The 23,144-nt window shown below is 41.5% G+C and overlaps 2 protein-coding genes across 5 annotated transcripts in view; one reads left to right on the top strand and one right to left on the bottom strand.

The window, feature by feature from the left end:
- Positions 1–3,167: 3,167 nt before the first annotated feature.
- On the bottom strand, positions 3,168–7,619 carry LOC139158513 (protein-glucosylgalactosylhydroxylysine glucosidase-like). Of its 4 annotated transcripts, none has more exons than XR_011557707.1 (3): positions 7,526–7,619; positions 6,730–7,019; positions 3,168–3,532 (listed from the first exon to the last, which is right to left on the bottom strand). XR_011557707.1 is itself a non-coding variant. In XM_070735836.1 (3 exons), the coding sequence occupies exons 1-3, from the start codon at positions 7,495–7,497 to the stop codon at positions 4,185–4,187; spliced, it is 471 nt and encodes a 156-aa protein (XP_070591937.1). In that variant the 5' UTR covers positions 7,498–7,619; the 3' UTR covers positions 3,539–4,184. The 4 variants fall into 4 exon arrangements, 1 of the variants encoding a protein (XP_070591937.1); XR_011557705.1 differs by having other exon boundaries at positions 7,490–7,619; XR_011557708.1 differs by lacking the exon at positions 7,526–7,619 and adding an exon at positions 7,296–7,475.
- A 1,432-nt stretch (positions 7,620–9,051) lies between these two features.
- The window catches only part of LOC139175565 (NACHT, LRR and PYD domains-containing protein 12-like), a 144,017-nt gene continuing 129,924 nt past the window's right edge, over positions 9,052–23,144 (top strand). Inside the window, exons 1-4 of the mRNA XM_070766729.1 lie at positions 9,052–9,198; positions 13,795–14,088; positions 16,276–16,308; positions 18,696–20,364. Of these exons, the coding sequence (XP_070622830.1) occupies positions 13,821–14,088; positions 16,276–16,308; positions 18,696–20,364 (1,970 nt within the window). The 5' untranslated portion in view covers positions 9,052–9,198; positions 13,795–13,820. The remainder of the gene's footprint in view (positions 9,199–13,794; positions 14,089–16,275; positions 16,309–18,695; positions 20,365–23,144) is intronic.

Consider the following 23,144-nt stretch of genomic DNA (forward strand, 5'->3'; position numbering starts at 1 on the left):
GAAAACTTATCTTGGTCAGTAAGCCACTCCCACCCAGTCACATGAGCTTTAAGGCACCCCAATCACATGATTGTCAAGCCACTCCCACCTGGTCACTTTCATGGCCAGAAAGTCACTCTAACCTGGTCATATGGCCAGAAAGCCACACCCACAGTGTGGCAGTAAAATATTTGGCAGCCCATCACTTCATACTGTAGTATATTTTCTTTTTCTTGTTTCCCAATTCAATTTCATAATTTACTGGCCCATTTCTCCTCTTAACTAAATAGGGACCCTGCCATTTAGTCTATAATTTGCTTTATTAGGCAATAGTAACAGGTTTTGTAAGGGGGCTGTCCTCTCATAAACACATTCATTGCCTTTACCAATTCTCATGACTGTTTGATGAGGTTTTAATATTGTATAATTTTTCAACAGACTGGAAAACAGTTTTGATTTTGTGGACATCTCTGAAGGCCTTCTTTTTAGGTGCTATAATTATAATTCTTTTGAAAACTGGATCTTTAGTTTCTGTTCCTTAGGGCAGATATAGGCCAGGCTACTCTGCGCATTTATTTAGGGAAGAGAAATCTTTTGCTGTTTGGAATTTCTTTCCTTACATTCTCCTGTATTATTGGTAGCTTTTTCTGAATCTGAAAACTATCAAAAATTTATGAGCCTTCACTAGACATAGAGAGGATATCAACCATATGCTTAAATATCCTTGCACAAGGAACCAGGTTAGGAAAGGGTAGAATTTAATATTCTTATGTAAAGTAACATCTTTGGCCACTGATTTTGAAATAATTAGTTTCTAACTTACCATGAATTATCACTGCACTGCAATTGTTTTGTTTTACAGTAACTAATTAGTCCTCTTCTACCCTTATGGAACCTATACATCACCAGAGGGGAACATATTTGGCTTCAACTTCTCATTTTTTTCTATAAATTCTTTCTGGTTTGCCTCAATAAATTTTGAATTGGTTTTTTATCTTTCTACTTGAAGGAGCTTTATAAAAGAAATCAAACTGTCATCAAACTGAATTCCCAGGGAGAAGTGGGAATTTTGATTCTTCAAACAAAATAAAAATCCTTTGAAATTTGCTCTTTAAAATGGTCAGAACTACTGAACCAATTTGAATATTTTCAAATAAGCTGCATAGTTCTAAAGTGATTCCAAACCAAAGCAAAATCTTGGAAACTTGACTGAATTTGAAAACTCAATCACAAAATGTAGAGTATTTGCTGGGAGTCATTTATAGATTGCCATGTGATAAAATGCAATGCAGAAATTGAAAAAGTCAAATACTCTATATTGATATGCAACAATAGGAATTTCAATGGAAGAAAAATATTACACAGAATATTACAGTGATCCCTCGATTTTCACGATCTCGATCTTCGTGAAACGCTATATCGTGATTTTTCAAAAAATATTAATTGAAAATATTTTCCCACCCGATAACGTCACTCTCTTCCTTTCTCATCTTTCTTTCTCTCTCTCTTTCTCTATCTTGCTTCTTCCTCTCTCACACTCTCTTCCTCCCTCTCTCATCTCTTTCTTTCCTTCTCTCTCTTTCTCTATCTCTCCCCCTCTTGCTGGCGGGCGGCGGGTGGCGGGCGGGTGAGCGGCGGGCGGGCATCAGCGAGGAGCCGGGGTTTCCCCTTTGCGTGGGCGGTGGGGAAGACCCAGGGAAGGTTCCTTCGGCCGCCCAGCAGCTGATCTGCTCGGTAGCGCAGCAGCAGCGAGGAGCCGAATCGGGGTTTCCCCTTTGCGTGGGCGGCGGGGAAACCCCGATCTTCGGCAGCTCGCTGCCGCTGCGCTACCGAGCAGATCAGCTGCTGGGCGGCCGAAGGAACCTTCCCTGGGTCTTCCCTGGGTCTTCCCCCCGCCCACGCAAACTCCACCATCTGCGCATGCGCGGCCATGGAAAAAAAGGGTGCGCATGCGCAGATGGTGTTTTTACTTCCGCAACCCTACATCGCGAAAAATCGATTATCGCGAGGGATCTTGGAACGGAACCCTCGCGATAATCGAGGGATCACTGTATACTTGAAGAAAACTGGTATGTTTCATCAAATTGCATATCATTTTGGTTCTCAATTATTAAAACTGATAGCTCATTTTCATTTTCCAAAAATTGTTTGGAAATGTAATGATCAGATTAAATTATGTTATCATATATGGTGGTAGTACAGTGTTCCCTCGCTTTTTGCGGGGGATGCGTTCCGAGACCGCCCGCGAAAGTTGAATTTCCGCGAAGTAGAGATGCGGAAGTAAATACACTATTTTTGGCTATGAACAGTATCACAAGCCTTCCCTTAACACTTTAAACCCCTAAACTGCAATTTTCCATCCCCTTAGCAACCATTCAGATTATTACTCACCATGTTTATTTATTAAAGTTTATTAAAAAAATATTTATTAAAGGCAGACGAAAGTTTGACGATGACATATGACGTCATTGGGTGGGAAAAACTATGGTATAGGGAAAAAACCTGCAAAGTATTTTTTTAATTAATATTTTTGAAAAACCGTGGTATAGACTTTCCGCGAAGTTTGAACCCGCGAAAATCGAGGGAACACTGTATTATAAAGCTAGGAATTTTGGAGAATTATTTGTAATAAAATGGAACAAATTCTACAAATAGAGCACTCTTTTCTGTCCACCACTGTTTAAAAACTTACATACCATATCAAACTCTCTATTTTTACATACTAAACTAGCCCTGAATATGATTACCAATGCAAGGGCACTCTAGAGATCAAATTGGAAAGTAAAGGCAGCTTATACAGAGTAAGAATAAAAGTTTTCCTTTTATTTTTTTGAAAAAAAAAAGATGGAGGCCCCGAGACAATCAAGGAAGTGATGTCATCACAGTGGGCTACTACCAATACGGAGCACCGTACTGTACCAGTAAGAACCTATTACTGACGGGGATACTGCAACAGTTGTAAGTGTGAAAAATGGTCACCTCATTTTTTTTCAGTGCCCTTGTAACTTTGAATGGTCACTAGCTGAACTGTTGTAAGTCGATGATTACCTCTAATGCAAGAATTACCCTGTACAAATGATATACATATTCAACATCCAATTGGATTGCTATAACAGAAAAATATTACAGCAGAAAGGCAATGGCACAATTTTTCAATTAAGTATCTGCAGAATACTTATACAGCCTGGAGCTTTATAGTTTAACGTTAGGTACTGATTAAAGAAAAAATTCTCCAATGATATTGCTGAGAAATTAATAAATGTCTCCATAATATGCCAGTAATAATATAGAATAAGAAAATTATCAACTCTTTCTTGATAGTTTTTATATGCATCATGGCTCCTTTATTTAAATTGTACCCCTTATTTTTACAAATAATTCAGAGTAACAAACATATCTAATGCACCTTCCTCTTCCTATTTTCCCCACAACAACAACCATGTGAGGTAGGTTAGGATGAGAGAGTGACTGGCCCAAAGTCACCCAGATGACTTTCATGGCAGAATAGATTCTTTCTGAATCCAACCAGCAGCTGTAAAGGAGACACTTTGCCCTGAAATGAAAAGAAAGACACAGCATGTGAAATAGTGATTGAAACCTCTTCATTCATTCTACTTCTCCATGTACACTTGTAGAACAGAATTGGAGAACCTACACTTTTCCAGCTGTTATTAATTCCTACTTCCATCAGCCACATTGCTGGTTAAAAGTCAGGAATAAAGCTGCTTGCACTCCAGGTCTTCCAAATTGTTCTCTCTTCTAAAAATGTGAATTTCAAAATTTTGGGGGACACTGTTGTACTTAACATGATGTGTTGTATTATATTAAGCATCTATATCAGTGATAGGGAATCCGTTTTTTGCTTGGGTGCCAAAAGGGTGCTCACACGTGTGATACTGCGCATGTTGTGCCCACACCCATAATGTGATGCCCCAATATGCTTCCACGCACAATCCCCCCCTCCCCTCTCCATGTGCACAGAGCAGCCACAGCCCGTTTTTATAATGCCCTGTTTTTTACTCATTTTTTCGTAAAAATGGGGTGTGCAGAGTGTTTGGGAAGCCTGCACAGCTCCTAGGGGCTGGGGTGAGGCAAAAATTATTATTATTGTTATTATTGTTATTATTGTTATTTGTTGTGGTTGGCTCTGGCCCAGCTCCTGCCCCAAGGAATGTGGAGGTAGATGCAGGGGGAACATCAACATGTCATAGGCCTGTTTTATTTTCAACAGAGTCAGGTAGTGCAGTTTCCTTGGACGAAGAAGGTGGGGGAGACTTGGAAGAGGGGGGCTTGGCACACAGCCCAGGAAGCCAATCGCCATTATCTTCGTTCGATTCGGATGAGGAAGTGTTAGACCCACGCAGGCGCAGAATTATGCCTAGAAGATACCAATTGAAGAAATATTACAGGAGATAAGAGAGGCCACCTGTGTTTGGGTGGGGCTCCAGCAATTAGAGCTGCTGATATAAATAGCAGCGTGCTGGCTTGGCTGTTGTGGAAGATTATCTGATCGTTGTTTCTTAAAGACCGTGCCTTGTTGTTTCCGGACTTTGTTGGTTGATTTTTCACGACTTTGAAACCAAAGCAGAGCAAAGTGTGTGTGTCTCACTTTGTGGAAGAAGGAGGGCTGTGACGTTTCTTCACAGCTGCTAGCTAAGTACTTAAGGATTGATTAAGGGGATTGCACAGCATACAAGGTTGTTTTGGGACGAGTACTCTTTGCAATACAAAAAGGGTGCTTTGTTTCTTTTGAATTTTGTGATAAAGAACAGTGTTTTTGAACTTTCAAGTGTGTGTGTCTGAAATTTTTACCCTTGAATTTTCGGGAGACTCATAACATATAGCCTGGCAGAACAGTTATTTATTATTATTTAATTTGATTTGTATACCGCCCCTCTCCGAGGACTCAAGGAGGCTCATAACCTTCCATAACCATTTATTCAACAATCGTACTAAAAACATTTGTTGGTAGGGGAAGATATAGTAACCGCAGGTCTGATGACAAATAGGAGTTTTTAGGCTCTTTCGGAAGGCAAGGAGGGTGGGGGCAGTGTGAATCTCTGGGGGGAGCTGATTCCAGAGGGCCGGGGTCCCCACAGAGAAGGCTCTTCCTCTAGGTCCTGCCAGCTGACATCGTTTGGTCAACGGGACCCTAAGGAGACCAACTCTGTGGGACCTCACCGGTCGCTGGGATTCATGCGACAGAAGGCGGTCTCGGAGATAGTCTGGTCCTATGCCATGTGGCGCTTTATAGGTCATAACCAACACTTTGAATTGTGTCTGGAAACAGATCGGCAGCCAATGCAGTCTGCGGAGTGATGATGAGATATGGGCATGTCTTGGAAGGCCCAAAATCGCTCACGTGGCTGCATTTTGGACCATATGAAGTTTCCGAACACTCTTCAGAGGTAGCCCCCATGTAGAGAGCATTGCAGTAGTCGAACCTCAAGATGATAAGGGCATGCGTGACTATGACCAAAAACTCCCTGTCCAGATAGGGCCACAACTGGTGCACCAGGCGGACCTGGGCAAACGCCCTTCTTGCCACAGCCGACAGATTGTGTTCTAGAGTCAGCTGTGGATCGAGAAGGATGTCCAAGTTGTGAACCCTCTCTGAGGGGATCAATAATTCCCTCCCAGGGTGATGGACGGACAGATGGATGTGTCCTTGGGAGGCAGTACCCAGAGCCACTCCATCTTGTCTGGATTGAGTCTGAGCCTATTGGTACTCATCCAGCCAAATGCCCCCATTTTTGCAAAAAGCCGCTTTTAACACAAAAATGGAGGTGTTTTTGCCTTCTCCAGCCCCCAGCAGCACTCTGCAGGCCTCCCAAACCCTCTAAGCACCCCATTTTTACAAAAAAACAGGCCCGTCTTTTACAAAAATGGGATATAGGGGTGGGGCTGTATCTGGCTTCTGAGATGCACCAATATTTCCACCCCCTTTTAGGAGGGAAAAAGGTTTGTCTTATACAGATACGGTACATTCTATCTCATGTATGTCAGGTGAGGTGAACTAAGTCTAACTTTCCATTTTCACTTTCCAGGCTGAGTCACATGTCTGAACTAACAGTTGACTGCGTGGTGCTTACATCAATGTGCAATGGAGAGAGGTGGAACGGAGCAAAATTCACAATAACTTTTAGAAGTGAAGGGCCACCAAAATTTTTACTACCACACTGTGGCCGTGGCTTATGCAGGACGCCCTGCATTTTCTTTCAACATCTTTCAGGGCAAATTGGGTGCTCTGGATTTTGAGCGCTGATTACTGTTATTAAAATATTCATATTTTAAAAATTCTTATCTTCTTTTACATTGAAGGTTTTAGGAGGCTTTCCTATTTATTTATTTGTTTGTTTGTTGGCTTATTTATTTATTGATTGGATTTGTATGCCACCCCTCAGTTGGACAAGACATGCTGGACAACAACCCATCATCCTGTGAGGAGACTATTTTGCTGCATCTGGAGATCTAATTGGAGAGGCTGTTTTAAAATCTGCCTTTCAAAATATGTCCATTTGAGAGAGTTTCAGATTCCTTTATGAGTTCAGATGGGATTCAAACTTCAGGGAACATAGTTCAGTTTGAATTTTCAATTTTCTACCCACTTTTTCTCCTTTTTAAATCTTTCAAAACAGAAGCTAATTTGCAAATTTGGCCTGTGAATTGAAGAAAGCTGCCCTGACAGGGTGGCAGGAACGTATTGCCTGTGGAAACAATGTAGATGAGGAAGGTGGCATTGCCTCTTACCTGTCCTGGTGTCCAAAGAGAAGTTCTCCCTCAGGTGATCAGCCCCGCCCACATGCATTTTGACATTAAGGGGACTGGGGAGATCAGCCCGATGTGTCTGCCCAACTGCTCCATTGTACACCCCGTTGACATGAAGGGTGTCCCTGTAGACTCGGGTGCCCAGATAGGCGTTGGTCAATGTTGGGAGGAGTATGGCATCAGAAGGCAAAGCATCCGTGGTAAATATGGCAGGGTCTTCACCCACCACTGCCATATCAAGAAGAGGGAGGGAACAATAGTTGGAGTTCCAGCTGCAAAAAAAATAAAAACTTATGGGTGGATTTCAAGTCTCAGAATTCCCCAGGTACCTGGAATCCACCCATCTTAAAGTTCCCAAGAGTGAGAAACACTGCTCTGTTTGCATGGCATTGTGCCAAGGGATGGATTTTTATACACACCCTCCCACCCTCACCCCCTGGCACTGAAGATCAGCTTGAAATCCACATGGAAAGAAGGACTCAAGTGGAATCCATTCTGTTTGGCAAAGGTGTAAAGGACAGGCAGGCAGGCAGGCAGGCAAGTCTTACAGGATCTTGAGAAGGAGCAATGCACCAGCAAATCCTGATCAGCTAGTAGTAGACTAATGGGAAATATAATTCAAAACTTCAGGCTGCTGCTTTCTAGGGAAAAGCCAGCCCGTCTGCACATAAATGTTCCCAAGGAACAGAAGAAGTTCTGAAAAGAGGCGCCGGTCATCAAGTCAGAAGCAGGCAGACATCACCTGTCCATCCCAAATCACCAATTCGGATACACGCACCCCCGGCCTCTTCCACCTGGCGAATTTGCTGTTTGGTCCTAATTCCTCCGGGTGGAAACAGCTCCAATCTTGAGAAATTGAGTTTCTTTTAAAAACTCGCTACGCCTTCCGGACCAATGAACAGGCGGAGCATCGGCGTCTCCGCCCCCTCCAGCATCAGTTTTTTTCTGTCCTTCCCATTTTTTTCTTTTGAGATTCTCCCAGTTTGTGCCGCAAGGGGGCAGCAACTGACCGTGCAGCGCCAAATCTGTAAACTTCCCTAGAGTTTTTCCTTAGGAAGAGAAAGAGATGTAAAAAAGTTGCGAGCCGAGCACGAAGAATCCATAGTGTCTCCCCCACCATTACATGTTTAGCTGGAAAATGCCGATCTACAAAGATTGGCACCAAAACCATCCATACAATAGAAAGGTAGACAATAAGTCATAGAGATTTTCTATACTGTGAGAGAGTGGTTTCCTTGAAACCTGAAGAAAGAAAGGTAACATGCCTGCATTTTCTCACCATTACTAAACAATTAAAAAGCAATGTAGAAAATCAGCGCCCAGCCTCCAAGGCTGAGAGGCCCCAAAATGAAACAGAGACTAAACTTGAGCTTAAATGAAAATGGGAATTTCTCTGACTCAGACCAACCATGGAGTTGGAACTGAAAAAGGGGAGCATTTTCTTGGCTTGTGTGAGCAGCAGGGGTTCCTCTTTAGGAAAAGAGCTTTGTTTTCCCTGTAGCCTCCTCTGCATTTCTTGCAAATGGGAGAAGAAAAATCTGCACATGTCACCAAACTCTTTCCTGGTATTACAACTCTGTAGGCGGTTGAGGAAGACGCAGGGAAGGCATGGAAGACTAAGCCAGTGGTGGTGAACATGGGTGCCGCAGGTGGCACGTGGAGTCATATCTGCTGGCACCTGAGCCATTGCCCGGGCTCAGCTCCAACGTGCATCTGTGTGCCGGCCAGCTGATTTTTGGCTCTGGGAAGGTGTTTTTGGCTTCCAGAGAGCCTCTGAGGGGATGAGGGAGGGCATTTTTACCCTCCCCCCGGCTCCAGGGAAGCCTTTGGAACCTGGGGAGGGTGAAACATGGGCCTACTCCGCCCACCAGAATTTGGGAAAACAGGCCATTTTCGGCCTCCAGAGGGCCTCTGGGGGGTGGGAGAAGCTATTTTCACCCGCCCGAGGCATTGAATTATGGGTGTGGGCACTCACGCATGCACAATAATGCACGCACACGCTCTTTCGGCACCTGAAGAAAAAAAGATTCTTCATCACTGACCTAAGGGAAACAGCAAGTGGCTGCTGCCTTCACTTATTTTATTTATTTATTTATTTATTTATTCATTCATTCATTCATTTATTTATTTATTTATAGAGGGAGAAAGAGAGAGAGAAAGAGAGAGAATTCTTTATTGTTTGTAGGAATTGTTTTATAAACTTTGCGGAGACTAGGCACCTTCAAGGCTTTTAAGCCTAGTTGAACAGCTGAACTGTTGTGAAACTTTTCCTCTCTTGAAGCAGCAGCACAGGAAACAGGACTCACCCAATGAGCTACAAGGAGGAAGGGAGGGGCACGTTTGAAAACGAAAGTGCTTTTTAAAAGCAGAACGGAGGCCAATGCTTTATCTCCTTATTTACGAATTCAGGATCAATTTAGCTTTCAACCTCCTTTACTTCACCACAGAACGGTAAGCCTCACATTGAAAACCTTAAACATGGGGAGGTTGGAATTTGAGGTACATATTTGTGCGACAGACTTGTGTTGGAGGAACCAGCGCCTTGTCCAAATATACAGACTTTACAGCTATCAATAATTTCTGTGGGGACGAAGTGTGTCCTGGAAAGGAAGATGCCGTTCAGCTGAGCTTAAAGTGGGGCTGGAGAAGGCGGGTCCTTGATGTCCACCATCAGCCTAGAAACACGTGAGGGGGTTTTGGAAGTTCTGCTTGGCTCAAGGCCTGGCTCCTCATACAGGAATTGTACTTGAGGCTGGGATTAAAGAACTTTAAAGGCCCTTTAATTTTAGATGCCTTTAATTCATCTGGAGGAAAGATACCAGGTGGCAAATTCCCCCCCCTAGAAACAGAGGGGAATCTGCCCCCGATATCTCTTTCCTCCAGATGCTTGCATTTCTGAACACAATGATATGAAAATTGAAATGAAAAAATTGATGCTTATTTGTTTATTTTGCTTAGAAATGGGCCTCCCCCCATGGCTGTGTGCACTCCAGATGCTTGCATTTCAGGCCCCCTTCCTGCAGTTGGAGAGGGGGAATCTGGTGCCTGAAATGCGAAGATCTGGGGGGAAATGGAGGGGAATCTGCCACCTGAAAATGCTTCCGTTTAAAAGAGGATAAAAATGCAGTTCCCTAAGCTGCTTTAGGAATCAGGCTCCGACTGAGGTAGCCAAGCTGCAGGGGCTTGCTAAAAAGGTAGCATGTTTACAAAATGGCAGGTCCAGGAGGACTGATATGCTGCCTCTCTATCGGGACTTTCTGAGGGGAAGCATGGCTTTCAATGCACTTTCCCAAGATGCCACAGGAATCAGGCTCCATGTGGAACTTAGGATCCCCGCTACCTGGAAAATACAATGTGCGGAGCATGTGGGTGGGGCTACATTTGGAGTATAAGACACACCCAGATTTTTATCCTCTTTTTGGGGGGGAAAATTTGCCTCTTATACTCCAAATATATAGTAAATTCTTAGATAAATATAGCTTTCTTCTTTGAGAGAATTGTCCTACCAGTAATTCTCTGAGATACAATATCCCCAGCAAATTTGGTTCTCAGGCATTAAGGTTGATTTTATCATTGTCAAAAAGTGATCCCAAAGTAGTTGTTTTTAAATTCCAATTGAGGATAATCATGATTATGTGCTATCAATTTAGTGCTATTAATAACTACAAAGATTTCATCCATGGCAGACTGTCCCTAGCTGGTCCTCCAAGTCTTCCAACCATCCAGTACCACTGTAACTGAATCCATTCACCTTCCAATTGCTGATCCTCTTCTCATTCCTTCCACCTTTCTCAGCATTAGCGATTTTATTTTTAGTTTTTTACTTTACTTTTTTATTATTTTTATATAAAAAACCTTAAGGTGGCAAATATAGCAAAAAGTTGCTTTTCCTCCTATTTTTCTCTGAGAGGTGAGTTGGGCTAAGGTAGAGTGACTGATCCAAAATTACTTTGATGTCTTTCATGTCAAAGGTGAGACTAGAACCTTTCCAGAAGTTGTGAATGCTCCAAGACTGGAAGATTTAAAAAAAGATGTTGAATAACATTTGTCTGAAGTGATGTAGGTCTTCCTGCCTAAGCAGGGGATTGGACTAGTAGACCTCCAAGGTCCCTTCCAACTCTATTATTCTATTCTATTTCTAGAATCCTATTCTAAAATAGGATAAATTGAATCTGGTCACTTGTACTTTGAGTGAGAAGTCTTGTTCATATTTTTATATATATAATCCATTAGGTTTCTATGACTAATTTGATAAGATCAGCTCAGTTCGGCTCAATGTTCCCTCTAATTTTTTTTCGGTGTGGACGGAAAAGTATAGTGTCTGAGCAGCAGTCCCTTCGGGACTGGGCAGCATAGAAGTATGTATGTATGTATGTATGTATGTATGTATGTATGTATGTATGTATGTATGTATAAATAAATAAATAAATAAATAAATAAATAAGGGGGAAAAGGGCTGGGGGGTTTTCTCTCTTATTATTTGGGTGCTTTTTAACATATGTTTTAAATCAAGAGTCACTTCTCTGTTTCTTTCTCTTTCCTCTCATTCTCTGCCTCAATCATTTTCTCATTTCTCTTTTTTCTCCCCTTTTTTCTATCATTTCTCTCTCTCTCTCTCTTCCTTCCTCTCTCTTTTGCTTTCTTTCTCTCCCTATTGCTTTCTTCCTCCCTCTCTCTCTCTCCCTCTCCCCCTTCCTCTCTTCTCTCTCTTTCTTTCCCCCCTCTTTCTCCCCACTCTCTCTTTCTCACTTTCTCTCTCCCTCTGTTTCTTTCTATCTATCTTGCACTGTCTGTTGCTCCCTCTCTCTTTCTCTCTCTCTTTTGCTTTCTCTCTCTCACTCTTTCTCTCTTGTTTTCTTTCTCTCTCTCTCTCTCTCTCTCTTTCTTTCTCTCTCTCTCTCTCTCTCTCACTCTTTCTCTCTCTTGTTTTCTTTCTCTTGCTATCTCTCTTTTTTTCTCTCTCTTTCTCTCCCTCTTTCTTGCTTTCTATCTCGCTCTGTCTGTTGCTCTCTCTCTCTTTCTCTTGTTCTCTCTTTCTCTCTCTTCCTTTCTTCTCTGCGGAGGCCGGCAAAGGTCTTATGAATGCCTGCCTTGCCTCTCCTGCAGCCTCTTCACTGACAGCCCAGGACAAAAGCGCTCCCAGCGAAGGGGCTGTGGGGGGGCGGTACCAGCCCATCCGCAGCGGGTGGGGGGTCGTGGCTCCCTTTCCTTCTCCCACCGCCTATGTCTACTGCCGGCAGCCATCATCGGCAGTAGACATAGGTGGTGGGAGAAGGAAAGGGAGCTGTGACCGTCCCTGTCCTCCCAGACGCCTCAGGCCCCCTCACACCCCTGGCCTATCGCCACTGCCCCCCTGCCCCACCCAGGTGCCTCCGCCCCTGGCCTCTCGCTGCTATTACCCCCACTCCCACCAGGCGCCTCCGGCCCCCTCGTGCCCCTGGCCTCTTGCCGCTGCTCCCTGCCCACATGATCAGCCCCTCTTTCCGGCTTTCTCCTCTGTGGTTGTAGTGGCGGCTGCGGCTTCTCCTCCTCCTTATCTGGCCGCTAGTGGGAGGGCATTCCCGAAGCACTCGGAGAAAGCCCTCCCCGCTTTTGCCAAGTGCCTGCCCCACCCCACTGACAGCCCCTTCGCTAGTGGCCGGAGGGCCATCGGCGAGAGGCCAGGGGTGCGAGTGGGCCAGAGGCACCTGGGGGGACATGGGCAGCAGCAGCGAGAGGCCAGGTGTGCAAGGGGGCCGAAGGTACCTGGGGTGGCACGGGTGGCAGCGGCGAGAGGCCAGGGGTGAGAGGGGCCAGAGGCACCGGGGGGGGGGGGGCGGGGGCAGCCGCAGCTGTCTTTCCTTCTCCCACCACCTATGTCTACTGCCTGCGCCGGTACGGATGGGCCGGTGCCGAGCCTCTCAGTTGTGGCTTCCCCGCCCCCCCTGGCGGGCTGGCAGTGGGATGGGGAGCGTGCGCATACATGCACCCGACATTCAAAATAAGAAGAAACCTTCGTTGACCTCTATACGTTCCCCGCCCCCAACTCCAACGTTGTGCGGCCTTGGAAAAGGCTGTGGGGGGGGGTTAGTTTTGGCACACCTTACAGGGAACATTGGTTCTGCTATCGAATTCTGTGGCTGAATAATCTCATTAAATAGCCCATCCCAGAGATTTTATAGATCTGATCAGCTTCTGATGGATGATTGGCAAGTTTCCTGTTTGTGCCTTGTTGAAGCCTGCAATAGAAAAGTGTCAAAGGCATTATGTATGCTTTAGGCTGCCTTTTTCCTGATTGCAAGTGCTAGGCTGCTCCTTGCAAACTGAATTGCTCTGGCAATGGCATACACAAATAAACACCAGGGGTGGGCTACTGCCCAGACGGTGGGGGGGGATGTAGTGGGGTAGCAAAAATGGAGCTCCTCCCCAAAACACCCAGATTGCACAGAAAGATGAAAGAAAATGCAGAGCATCCTGCATAAGCCACACCTACAGTATGGTAGTAAACATTTTGGTAGCCCTTCATTGATACATACATATACACACACATACATACACACACACACACACACACACACACATGAAGTGTACATAACAGGTACTGGTTTAAGTTTAGGCTTGAATTTACATTGTGGTGATAAAATGGCTTCTCTGCAAATTTGTTTCTTCAAATTCTTTACAGATTCATTCATTCATTCATTCATTCATTCATTCATTCATTCATTCATTTTTTTTCTTATTTTCCTCCCCAAGAACTAATGTGTGTCTTATACTCAGGAGCATCTTATACTCCAAAAATTACAGATACATTCAATATCATACCTTATCTCTTTTTTTTCAGCTTAACTTGTATCTTGCATATTAGCAGTTCTTGATCTGATATACAGTAAGCACTGACCATGCCTTTGATGCTATAATTGAGGTCCTCCACCTCCCTTTAGCAATAATACACTCTAGTGATGTCTATATATGGAGGCATCATTTGGGTTGTTTGAAGGCGATCTTAGGTATGTGATCCCTTCAGACTTCATTTTCCATATTAGTTTAATTCTTTAATTTTAATTTTAGATTGGATATACTCCATCATAGTTGACATGAGTAACACTTTGAAAGAAGATATTTACAATGCATTGAATGAACTCATGGAGAAGCAATTTAAAGAATTTAAATGGAGGCTCAATACTATTAATTATGATGGAAGGCCAAACATTCCTATGGCTTCATTGGATAAAGCTGATCTACAACAAGAGGTTGTAGAGCTCCTGATTCAATATTATGGAGAAGATGCTCTAGAGGTATGCATTGATGTCCTTCGAAAATGCAATAGAAATGATCTTGCAAAAAATCTTGAAGAAAATAAAGGTAAGAAAATCCACACAAATGTTATCTCCATTTAAGATCAAATGGCAATTTTTTTCCAGCTGAATCTTGTTCGGATTCAACCTTGAATCCAATTATTTGTTGTTTATTATGAATAGCAATGATACGCCAGCATTTCAGAGTGGGACTTTCTTTTGAGTTTCTTTATCTTGAGCCTGGAATCAAACCTAAGCTAAGCACCAACATTGTCACTCAATTTGGCACGTTCCTATCACTGTCAAATGAAAACATTAAGCCAGGTTCCAGCCAAAGAAATTAGTCTATTGATCTAAATTTAAGGGAGATCCTTGAAAGTTGAATTTAGCCCATCCTTTTTTCTAGCATGCTTCCTGACATGATACAGAATTAAGGCAGGGATGAAATGCTCCCAGTTCGCTCGTGCCAGTAGGTCATCAAAGACCCTGTTGAGAGGAGAGCATGAGGCTCCGTCCACCCATCCAGATGCTGCTATTTTGGGTTCTTTTACCCTCTGTGCATGCACAGAACACTTTGCGTGTGCAGAGAGGATAAAAGAACCGAAGCATCTTGTTCTGGTTTTGAGCCAGTTAGTGTAGAGAAAATGCCCGGAGTCCTTAGGTGAGGGGTGTTGAATCCTGCCTTCTTTTAAATTAATGTCCCCTATTGGTTGATTAAGGCCCCCCAGGTGGTCACATGTAACTGAATCCAAGAGATAAAAATGATTTTTGATGGGAGGGGATGATTTTACCAACTTAAAAGGAAGTGACTGTCTAACCTCCTTAACCTCTCCTCTATCACTGGATCCAGTTCCACTAAATAATTTTATCCTTATCTGGAAATTTCCCTTTTTGGAAGGTTTTTGAGAAGATGATAGACTGGCAGCTCTAAGGCACACTGGAGGGAAGAATTATATAGATCCTTTCCATTTGTGTTTCAGGTTGGGATACAGCACTCAGATGGTATTGATAACATTAATGAAAGAGCCTAGGATACTGACAGTGAACCCTTTTGGCATTGCGTGCACAAAGTGTGTGGGTGTGCCCTTGACAGACCATGCATGTGCCGGCATCCATAATGCAATGCACACCCCATCTGCACATGTGCTCCCCATGCTCACCCTCTGCATAGTGCATGCGTGCGTCCCTGTGCATGTGTCTATTTTGGGCCAGTGTACCTGTCTGTCTGTCTGTCTGTCTGTCTGTCTGTCTCTCTCTCTCTCTCTCTCTCTCTCTCTCTCTCTCTCTCTCTCTATCTATCTATCTATCTATCTATCTATCTATCTATCTATCTATCTATCTATCTAATTAATTTTTATGCCGCCCTTCTCCTTAGACTCAGGGCGGCTTACAACATGTTAGCAATAGCACTTTTTAGCAGAGCCAGCATATTGCCCCCACAGTCTGGGTCCTCATTTTACCCACCTCAGAAGGATGGAAGGCTGAGTCAATGTTGAGCCAGTGATGAGATTTGAACCGCTTCAGTGGCCTGCAGTAAAGCACTCTACCTGCTGCGCCACCTGGGCTCTTACCACTTCCCAGGCAGCATGTCTCCATAAGTGAGGAGCTGCTCTCTCCTCTGGTCCTCCTGGGACTGCTCCCCTCCACGCCAGTGGTTTCTCCAGGAGGGAAGGAGAGTTTCCTGAAGCTACCTGGAATAAAAGCAGGCTGTGTGAACCCCTTCCCTGCACATGCTCCTGCATCTCTGTCCAAAACCCAATGTTGGCTCGCTTACCCGCTGAGATGGCCCCGCATGCCATACCATAGGTTCGCCATCACAGACCTAGGACATAGGTAATATATTTGTCCTAGCTCTTCTTGATTTGTGAATGATATTGATACTATTGATCACAATATTCTTTTGGCTTAGTATCTGAGGAACCGGGAGAAAGGTTCAATGGCAGCTCCCCTTCTTCTAAGCAATGCAGGGCTGGGAGAGAGGGCAAGGGCACTACTGTAATTTTCACCACTATGAATGGCATCATTCACCAATGTCCTCTTACTCCATTCAAGCCTGCTTATGAAAGAAAAAGGGGAAAGAGGAAAATAAGTATATAGAAAGTAACAGGAATTATAAGAAATCTAATGTACATTATAAATATAGACATTGATAGAAAATATATACCCATGCACTTATCTATTTTTTTAAATGCTCTGTGATTTACCAATTTTTATAATGTGTGTTTTCCTAATTCTAGTATATCTTTAATTGTAGATGTTGATGCTCACCAACTTCCAATTTTATCAGGTAAGGCAGGAATCATTCAAAGGATTATTGAATTATGTGTAAAACTAATTTACCATGAGCAGTTCCTCCCTTCTCCTTCCCCTTCTGTGCAAACCACTGTAAATATTAATCATCTCAAAAATCTTGATGGAGAAAACTCCAGGATAGTTTTGCAATGCTGACCAGGAGAAAAAGAAGGGAAAGAAGAAAGGAAAAAGAAAGGGAAAAATTTAAATGATTCCTGATTTTGAATTTCCCAAAAGGAAACAAAGTAATTCTTGGTACATCTCCAAAATGGCAATACTTATTGATTCTTTTTCTGTACAAATGTGACAGGGATCTATAAGTAAAAAGTATTATTTTATGTTGAAAAATTATTTTTAATAATCTATATCTATATTATTAAACATTTTATTGTAGGTTTGATGTCAAAATGATTAATCTTTTGTTGTTAAATTGGATCTAATCTCTACTGATTTATTCTATTCACTTTTTAAAATGTGCAAATCAAAATGATTTATTGAATACCATTATTTATAAAGAGTAATTGTGGGATTTTGAGTGTCATAAGATTTGAGTATCACTTCTAATGATTTATGTGTCTCTCTCAAGCTAAAATACTACTGGTCCAAATTAGGATGGCAACTGATACGCATTTATGGTGGGTCACAGCTTCTCCTGGTCACCTGCATTCCATTTGAAATCTGCATAGCTGGCTTCCAAAAATCAAAGTTAAGGGGGAAGCTGGGAGAAAATTGCAAATCATGGTAACATGAGATTATCCTTAAATGCCTGTGGTGATTTGCTAACAACCACAGTTAGAATTAAAGTCATAAATCAGGTGTAGTCTCTGATTTTTCTCTTTACGACTGCATCATTTAGCAACTGAGTTGTAATTTCCAATTGCAGTTGGAGGGAACTACCTGTAGCTTATTATTATCAATGAAATAAAAACATATTTATCCTTTAAAAAAGGAAATAATAAAATCTCAATATTATCATTGAGGATGAGATTCTGACCCATGACCATCAGGCCAATCAATGCAATATCTCCTTCGGCCATGGCGACGACAGGCAGGCAGGTGAGAAGATTAAAATAATAATAAAAACATCTGCTCTTCTCGGGCGAGGCTTCCTTCGCTCTGGGCCGGCCCACTGCGGAGAGGACGCGGCTGCAGGGCGCCTCGCCCTTTAAAGGTGGCGTAAGCCGGCCTCTCTCCCTTAACTCCCTTAACTAATCTAAAATAAATTGTAAGTTCTGGATTATTGCATTGCATCAATTTAGCATAAGAAAAAGTATAATAAGATCAAACATTCCCTGAAATAATATCTCACAATATTCAGAAATGTTATTTTGACAGGGCTTATGTCTAATCTATTATGCTTTGAGGACAGTGCTTCCAAGAATGCCACATATGAATATTCCAAAAGACCGTAGGAAGGAGAATTTATATTAAATGAAGTTGCTCCAAATTTGGTATCATCCGAATATATGCATAATAGTATACTGTAATTCAGAATTATGGAAACCCAAGCCACATTTTTCAGTAAAAAGTGCATCTTTTTCAAAAAAAAAAACCCCATCCCTTTGATAATAATACATTGAGATAGCTAGCTTGAATTGAAGAACCCCATAAAAATTTATAAAATAATATATTTAATTTATGGACAATCTATCATCTCTGTGTTTGTGTACATATGTATATGTTCTCTGAATAAAAAAGACATCCATATTAAATATGAAATATGCTGGGGATTACACCAGGAGTGGTTCTGGTTTGTTTTGCGGCCAGTTCGTTCAGGGACGCACTTTGTGCATGCACACACACCTATTATGTGCCACGCATGTGCGCGCGCATACACAGTACTTAATTTTTGTGCAGGCAATGAAACAAAAAGCAAAATGGCAGTGCCTATAGCACTGCAAAAAGAATCAGTTCAGGGGCATGGCAGGCCTAGGTTGCTGTTGGTTCTAGGGATCTAGGTCGCCAAGTTACTACCGATTCTATAGAACTGGTCTGAACTGGTAGGGACCCACCTCTGGATTACTAATTATGGAAGTATTAATTATTTCCCAAGGGGGTATTGTTTAAAGATTTCCATTTATTGAAGTCCAAAAAAAGATCTTTATATAATTTATAGGTATTTAATGCAATCATTTGAGAAACATTATGTGGAGTAAAAGAGTTTAAAATGAAATATTTAATGTATTGATTAACAAGATTTTTTTCTATTCTCATCAATTCTGACAAACCAATTAAAAAGTACTCTAAAACTTCCCTGAATTCCTTAATTCAGAGAGCAGATGAGATTGCCCCAAGAAAAAGATACAGAAACAAAACACTTAAATCACGTGTCCTGTGCAGGCTTATTTTTAATGCTTTTAATTCCATTCATTCTTCCCTTAGAATACAGAAACTACATTAAACAAAAATTTGCAATGATCAAGGATCCGAATGCTATTCCTGGTGAATACATGCCCCTAAACCAGAGATATTCAGAGCTAATCTTGCTAGATTATCACCAGTCAGAAGAAGAGAAAGAAGATGAAATTCTGGCAATGGGAAGGAAACATCTTGAAATCATCAACAAAAGAGCTGAGACTTCAACCAGCATTGAAACTTTATTTAACCCTGATAAATATGGATTGACTCCACAAGTTGTTGTGTTGCAAGGAGCTGCAGGAATTGGAAAAACAATGATGGCCAAAAAAATCATGTTTGACTGGGCTTCTCAGCAACTTTACCAAAATAAATTTAATTATGTTTTCTATATTAGCTGCAGTGAGATGAATTTCCATGCAGAGTTCCAGAAAACTAGCATTGCAGAAATAATTTCAAATGAATGGCTCAAGTGTCAAAAAGTGAAAAATGTCATTCAAAACATACTGAAGAATGAAGAGAAGCTTCTGTTCATAATTGATGGCTTTGATGAATTAAGACATTCCTTTAATCAGACTGAAAACTACTGTTGCACTGATCCCTGGAAGAAGGAGCCAGTGAGAATTCTTTTCAGTAATTTATTTCAAAAAAAGATTCTTCCTAAATCCTCTCTTATAATCACAACAAGACCAACTGCGTTGGAGAAACTCAATCAATGTTTAGAACATCCACATTATTTTGAGGTATTGGGGTTTTCCACCAAAGAGAGAGAAGAATATTTCTACAAGTTTTTTGAAAACAAAGACCAAGCAATGCAAGCTCTCAGATTTGTTAAACAAAATGATACTATTTTCACCATGTGTGTGATTCCTCTTGTGAGCTGGATCATCTGCACAGTGATGAAACAGGAGCTGGAGAGAGGCAAGGATCTCCAGAAGACACCATACACCCTCACTGCAATATATATGCTATATTTCTCCAGTTTGTTAAAGTTTCATCATAAAGAATCCAAACAGGATGTCCAAGCAAATGTTAAAGGTTTGTGCTCTTTAGCTGCAGAGGGAGTCTGGAAACGGAAAATATTGTTTATGGAGAAAGATGTCAAGAAGCATGGTTTAGATCAAAGAGACTACCTCCCCCTCTTTCTAAATCAAAATGTCTTCAAAAGAGACATTGATTGTATTCAAACCTATAGCTTCATTCATTTAAGCTTCCAGGAGTTTTTTGCTGCTTTGTTTTATGTCCTAGAAGTAGGACAGGAGCACCATTCTGAAAACTGGAATACAAATTTACAGACACTGTTAAAGTGTCATAAATCTTTTAGGAGTGATTTTGCAGTAGGATTTCGCTTTCTTTTTGGTTTGTTAAATGAAGAAAAAAGAATGAGACAGCTGAAAAAAGAATTTGGATGGGAAATTTCTCCTAAGAATAAAGAGTTCTTATTAGACTGGGTGAAATTTAAAATTGACAAAAGAAAAAAAGAAACATTCGCTTATTTATATGAGACACAAGATGACAATTTTGTAAATGATGCACTATATGGTGTCACTAAAATAAATTTTCGATGCAACTCTGATATGGAATTGATATTCCTGGCCTATTGTATACAACACTGCCAAAATTTGAAGGAATTCTATATTGAAATCCCTACATTTCCATATCGGGAAGAGGAAAAAATATTTTTTTCAAAAATTGAGTAAGTATTCTTTGTAAGTTTATAACCCACTGGGCATTTAATTCAGCTTCCAATTCTACCACCACTAGTCTCTAACCTATATTCTTAAATATAATAATAATAATAATAATAATAATAATAATAATAATAATAATAATAATAATTATTATTATTATTATTATTATTATTATTATTATTTATTAGATTTGTATGCCGCCGCTCTCCAGAGACTCGGAGCGGCTCACAACAATACCAAAAGTGTAACAAATCCAATATATTTAAAAGACATCTAAAAAAACCATTTCTAAAACCATGCAACACAATCATACCATACATAAACAATATAAACCCAGGGGTATCTCAATTTCCCCACGCCTGATGACATAGGTGGGTCTTCAATAGCTTATGAAAGGCAAGGAGGGTGGGGGCAGTTCTGATCTCCGCAGGGAGTTAATTCCAGAAGGCTGGGGCCGCCACAGAGAAGGCTCTTCCCCTGGGGCCTGCCAGATGACATTGTTTTGTCGACAGGACCCGAAGAAGGCCAACTCTGTGGGACCTTATCGGTCGCTGGGATTCGTGCGGTTCCAATGATATTCTGGTCCGATGCCATGTAGGGCTTTATAGGTCATTACCAATGTTTTGAATTGTGACCAGAAACTAATCGGCAACCAATGCAGGCCGCCGAGTGTTGATGAGACATGGGCAAATCTAGAGAGCCCCATGATAGCTCTCACGGCCGCATTCTGCATGATCTGGAGTTATTAAACTCATTAAAATACTTCCTATCTCCATTGGCTCTTCTATAAAGAACATTAGATCATCTGCAAATGCCTGTGTTTTATATTCTTTGTTTACTTTAAGTCCTTTCATCTATTACACCTAATTTGGGTTAAGAGCACTTCGAAAGTCAAGATAAAAAACAGAGGTGACACCCCTGTTTTACTCCCTTATTTATTTCAAATTTCTCTGTATTATTCCCATTAATGATCACTCTTGCCTTTTGCATCATGTATATTGCTACTATCATTTTCTCAAACTTCCTTCCAAATCTCATATCTTTAATTTGTTGGAATAAGAATTGCCAATAGAGAATGCTTTCTGGGCATTCAAAAATATTAATGCCGTTTTTTCAGGATGTGCTTCATAGTATACTAGAATATTTAACACCATCCTCATATTATTCCTAATTTGCCTTGTAGCTAACAAACCCCCCCCCCCAATTTTGGTCTGAATATATTATCTTATTTAATAACAATTTCAATCTTTTTGCAATTATAGTGGTAATTTTTTTATAATGTGTGTTCAACAATGAGATTGACCTATAATTTTTTGTTTGTTTGAGGTCTGTACCTTCTTTTGAAATGAGAAATATATAGGCCTCTGTCCAGGAATCTAGTAATTTAGTTTTCTTCAATACATCATTATATACTTTCAGTAACATCAACTCAAAGTCTTCATACAGACTCTTAGATACTTCTCCCAGCAAACCATCCAGTCCTGGTGTCTTATTATTTTTTTTGTTTTTGCACTGCTCTTCTTAATTCTGTTGCTGATATCTCTTTGTGCTATCATTGTTATTCCGGAGGCTGTTATTCAGGAGGCTTCCCTGAAGCTTTTGGAGTGCAAAAAATGGCCTAACGGGTAAGAGAGAAGTCTGTTTTTCTCAACTTCCGATTTGCTCATTGAGCCTTTTTTCACCCTCCAGAGGTTTAAGGGAAGCCCTCCCAAAGCTCCCAGAAAGTTGAAAGAGGCTTCCCCAAGACAAAACAATCAGCTGGCCAGTACATGCATGTGCACTGGAGTTGACAACGCCTTACGTACCCTTTGAGATATGTCTGCATGCCACCTGTGGCACACATGCCATAGAGGTTTGCCATAATTATTATTATTTATTATTATTTATTAGATTTGTATGCCACCCCTCTCCGTAGACTCAGGGTGGCTCACAACAATAAAACAATGTATAACAAATCTAATAATTTAAAATCACTAAAAATACACACAAAAATACCATGCATAAACTGTATAGGCCCCGGGGGAGGTGTCTCAATTCCCCCATGCCTGACGGCAGAGGTGGGTTTTAAGAAGTTTACGAAAGGCAAGGAGGGTGGGGGCAATTCTAATCTCTGGGGGGAGCTGGTTCCAGAGGGTTGGGGCTGCCACAGAGAAGGCTCTTCCTCTGGGTCCCACCAAATAACATTGTTTAGTCGACGGGACCCATAGAAGGCCAACTCTATGGGACCTAACCAGTCGCTGGGATTAGTGCGGCAGAAGGTGGTCTTGTTGCAACTTGCTGGGACAAGAGTTACACTAATATCAAAGAAATGCTGGGGTTGAATCATTAAAGAAAGGATGCAAAAGGAGGGGGGGAAATGGAATGCAAATAGCAAGATTTTTTAAAAATATATTTTTAAAAATACTTAAATAGTATTGTTTAATTGTCCCATAATGAATTGTCCCATGTCAAGTTGACTATGGCAAGTGGACTGTGTCAAGTTGGCTGAAACAAGTTTATTTATTAGCTTTGTATGCCGCCTCTCTCCGAAGACTCGGAGAGTTGTCCCATTCTGTCCTGGAACTTCCCCCTGAAACCCTGCTGCATCCTGTTCTTCATTTAATAATTAAACCAAGGGCAGAATGAATGGGTCAGTCATAAGACAATTACATTGGCACTTCACTTGACAGTGTCACAATTTCTGAATGTAATTGGCAGGCTCCATTATTGTTGCTAGTTGCGGACTACCAATTTCTATAAACTTTTCATTTACAAATGATCTTTTTCTGTTATTAATTTCCCATAT

The sequence above is a fragment of the Erythrolamprus reginae genome, chromosome 1 (genome assembly GCF_031021105.1).
Source record: "Erythrolamprus reginae isolate rEryReg1 chromosome 1, rEryReg1.hap1, whole genome shotgun sequence".
Classification (NCBI taxonomy): Eukaryota; Metazoa; Chordata; class Lepidosauria; order Squamata; family Dipsadidae; genus Erythrolamprus; species Erythrolamprus reginae.

Bases quoted from the DNA above. Each gene is read 5' to 3' on its own strand.
- LOC139158513 (XM_070735836.1), bottom strand. The intron at 4,358-6,729 runs GTAAGAGGCAAT...GGTATCTTCTAG, and splicing joins CTCTTTGGACACCAGGACAG to GCATAATTCTGCGCCTGCGT.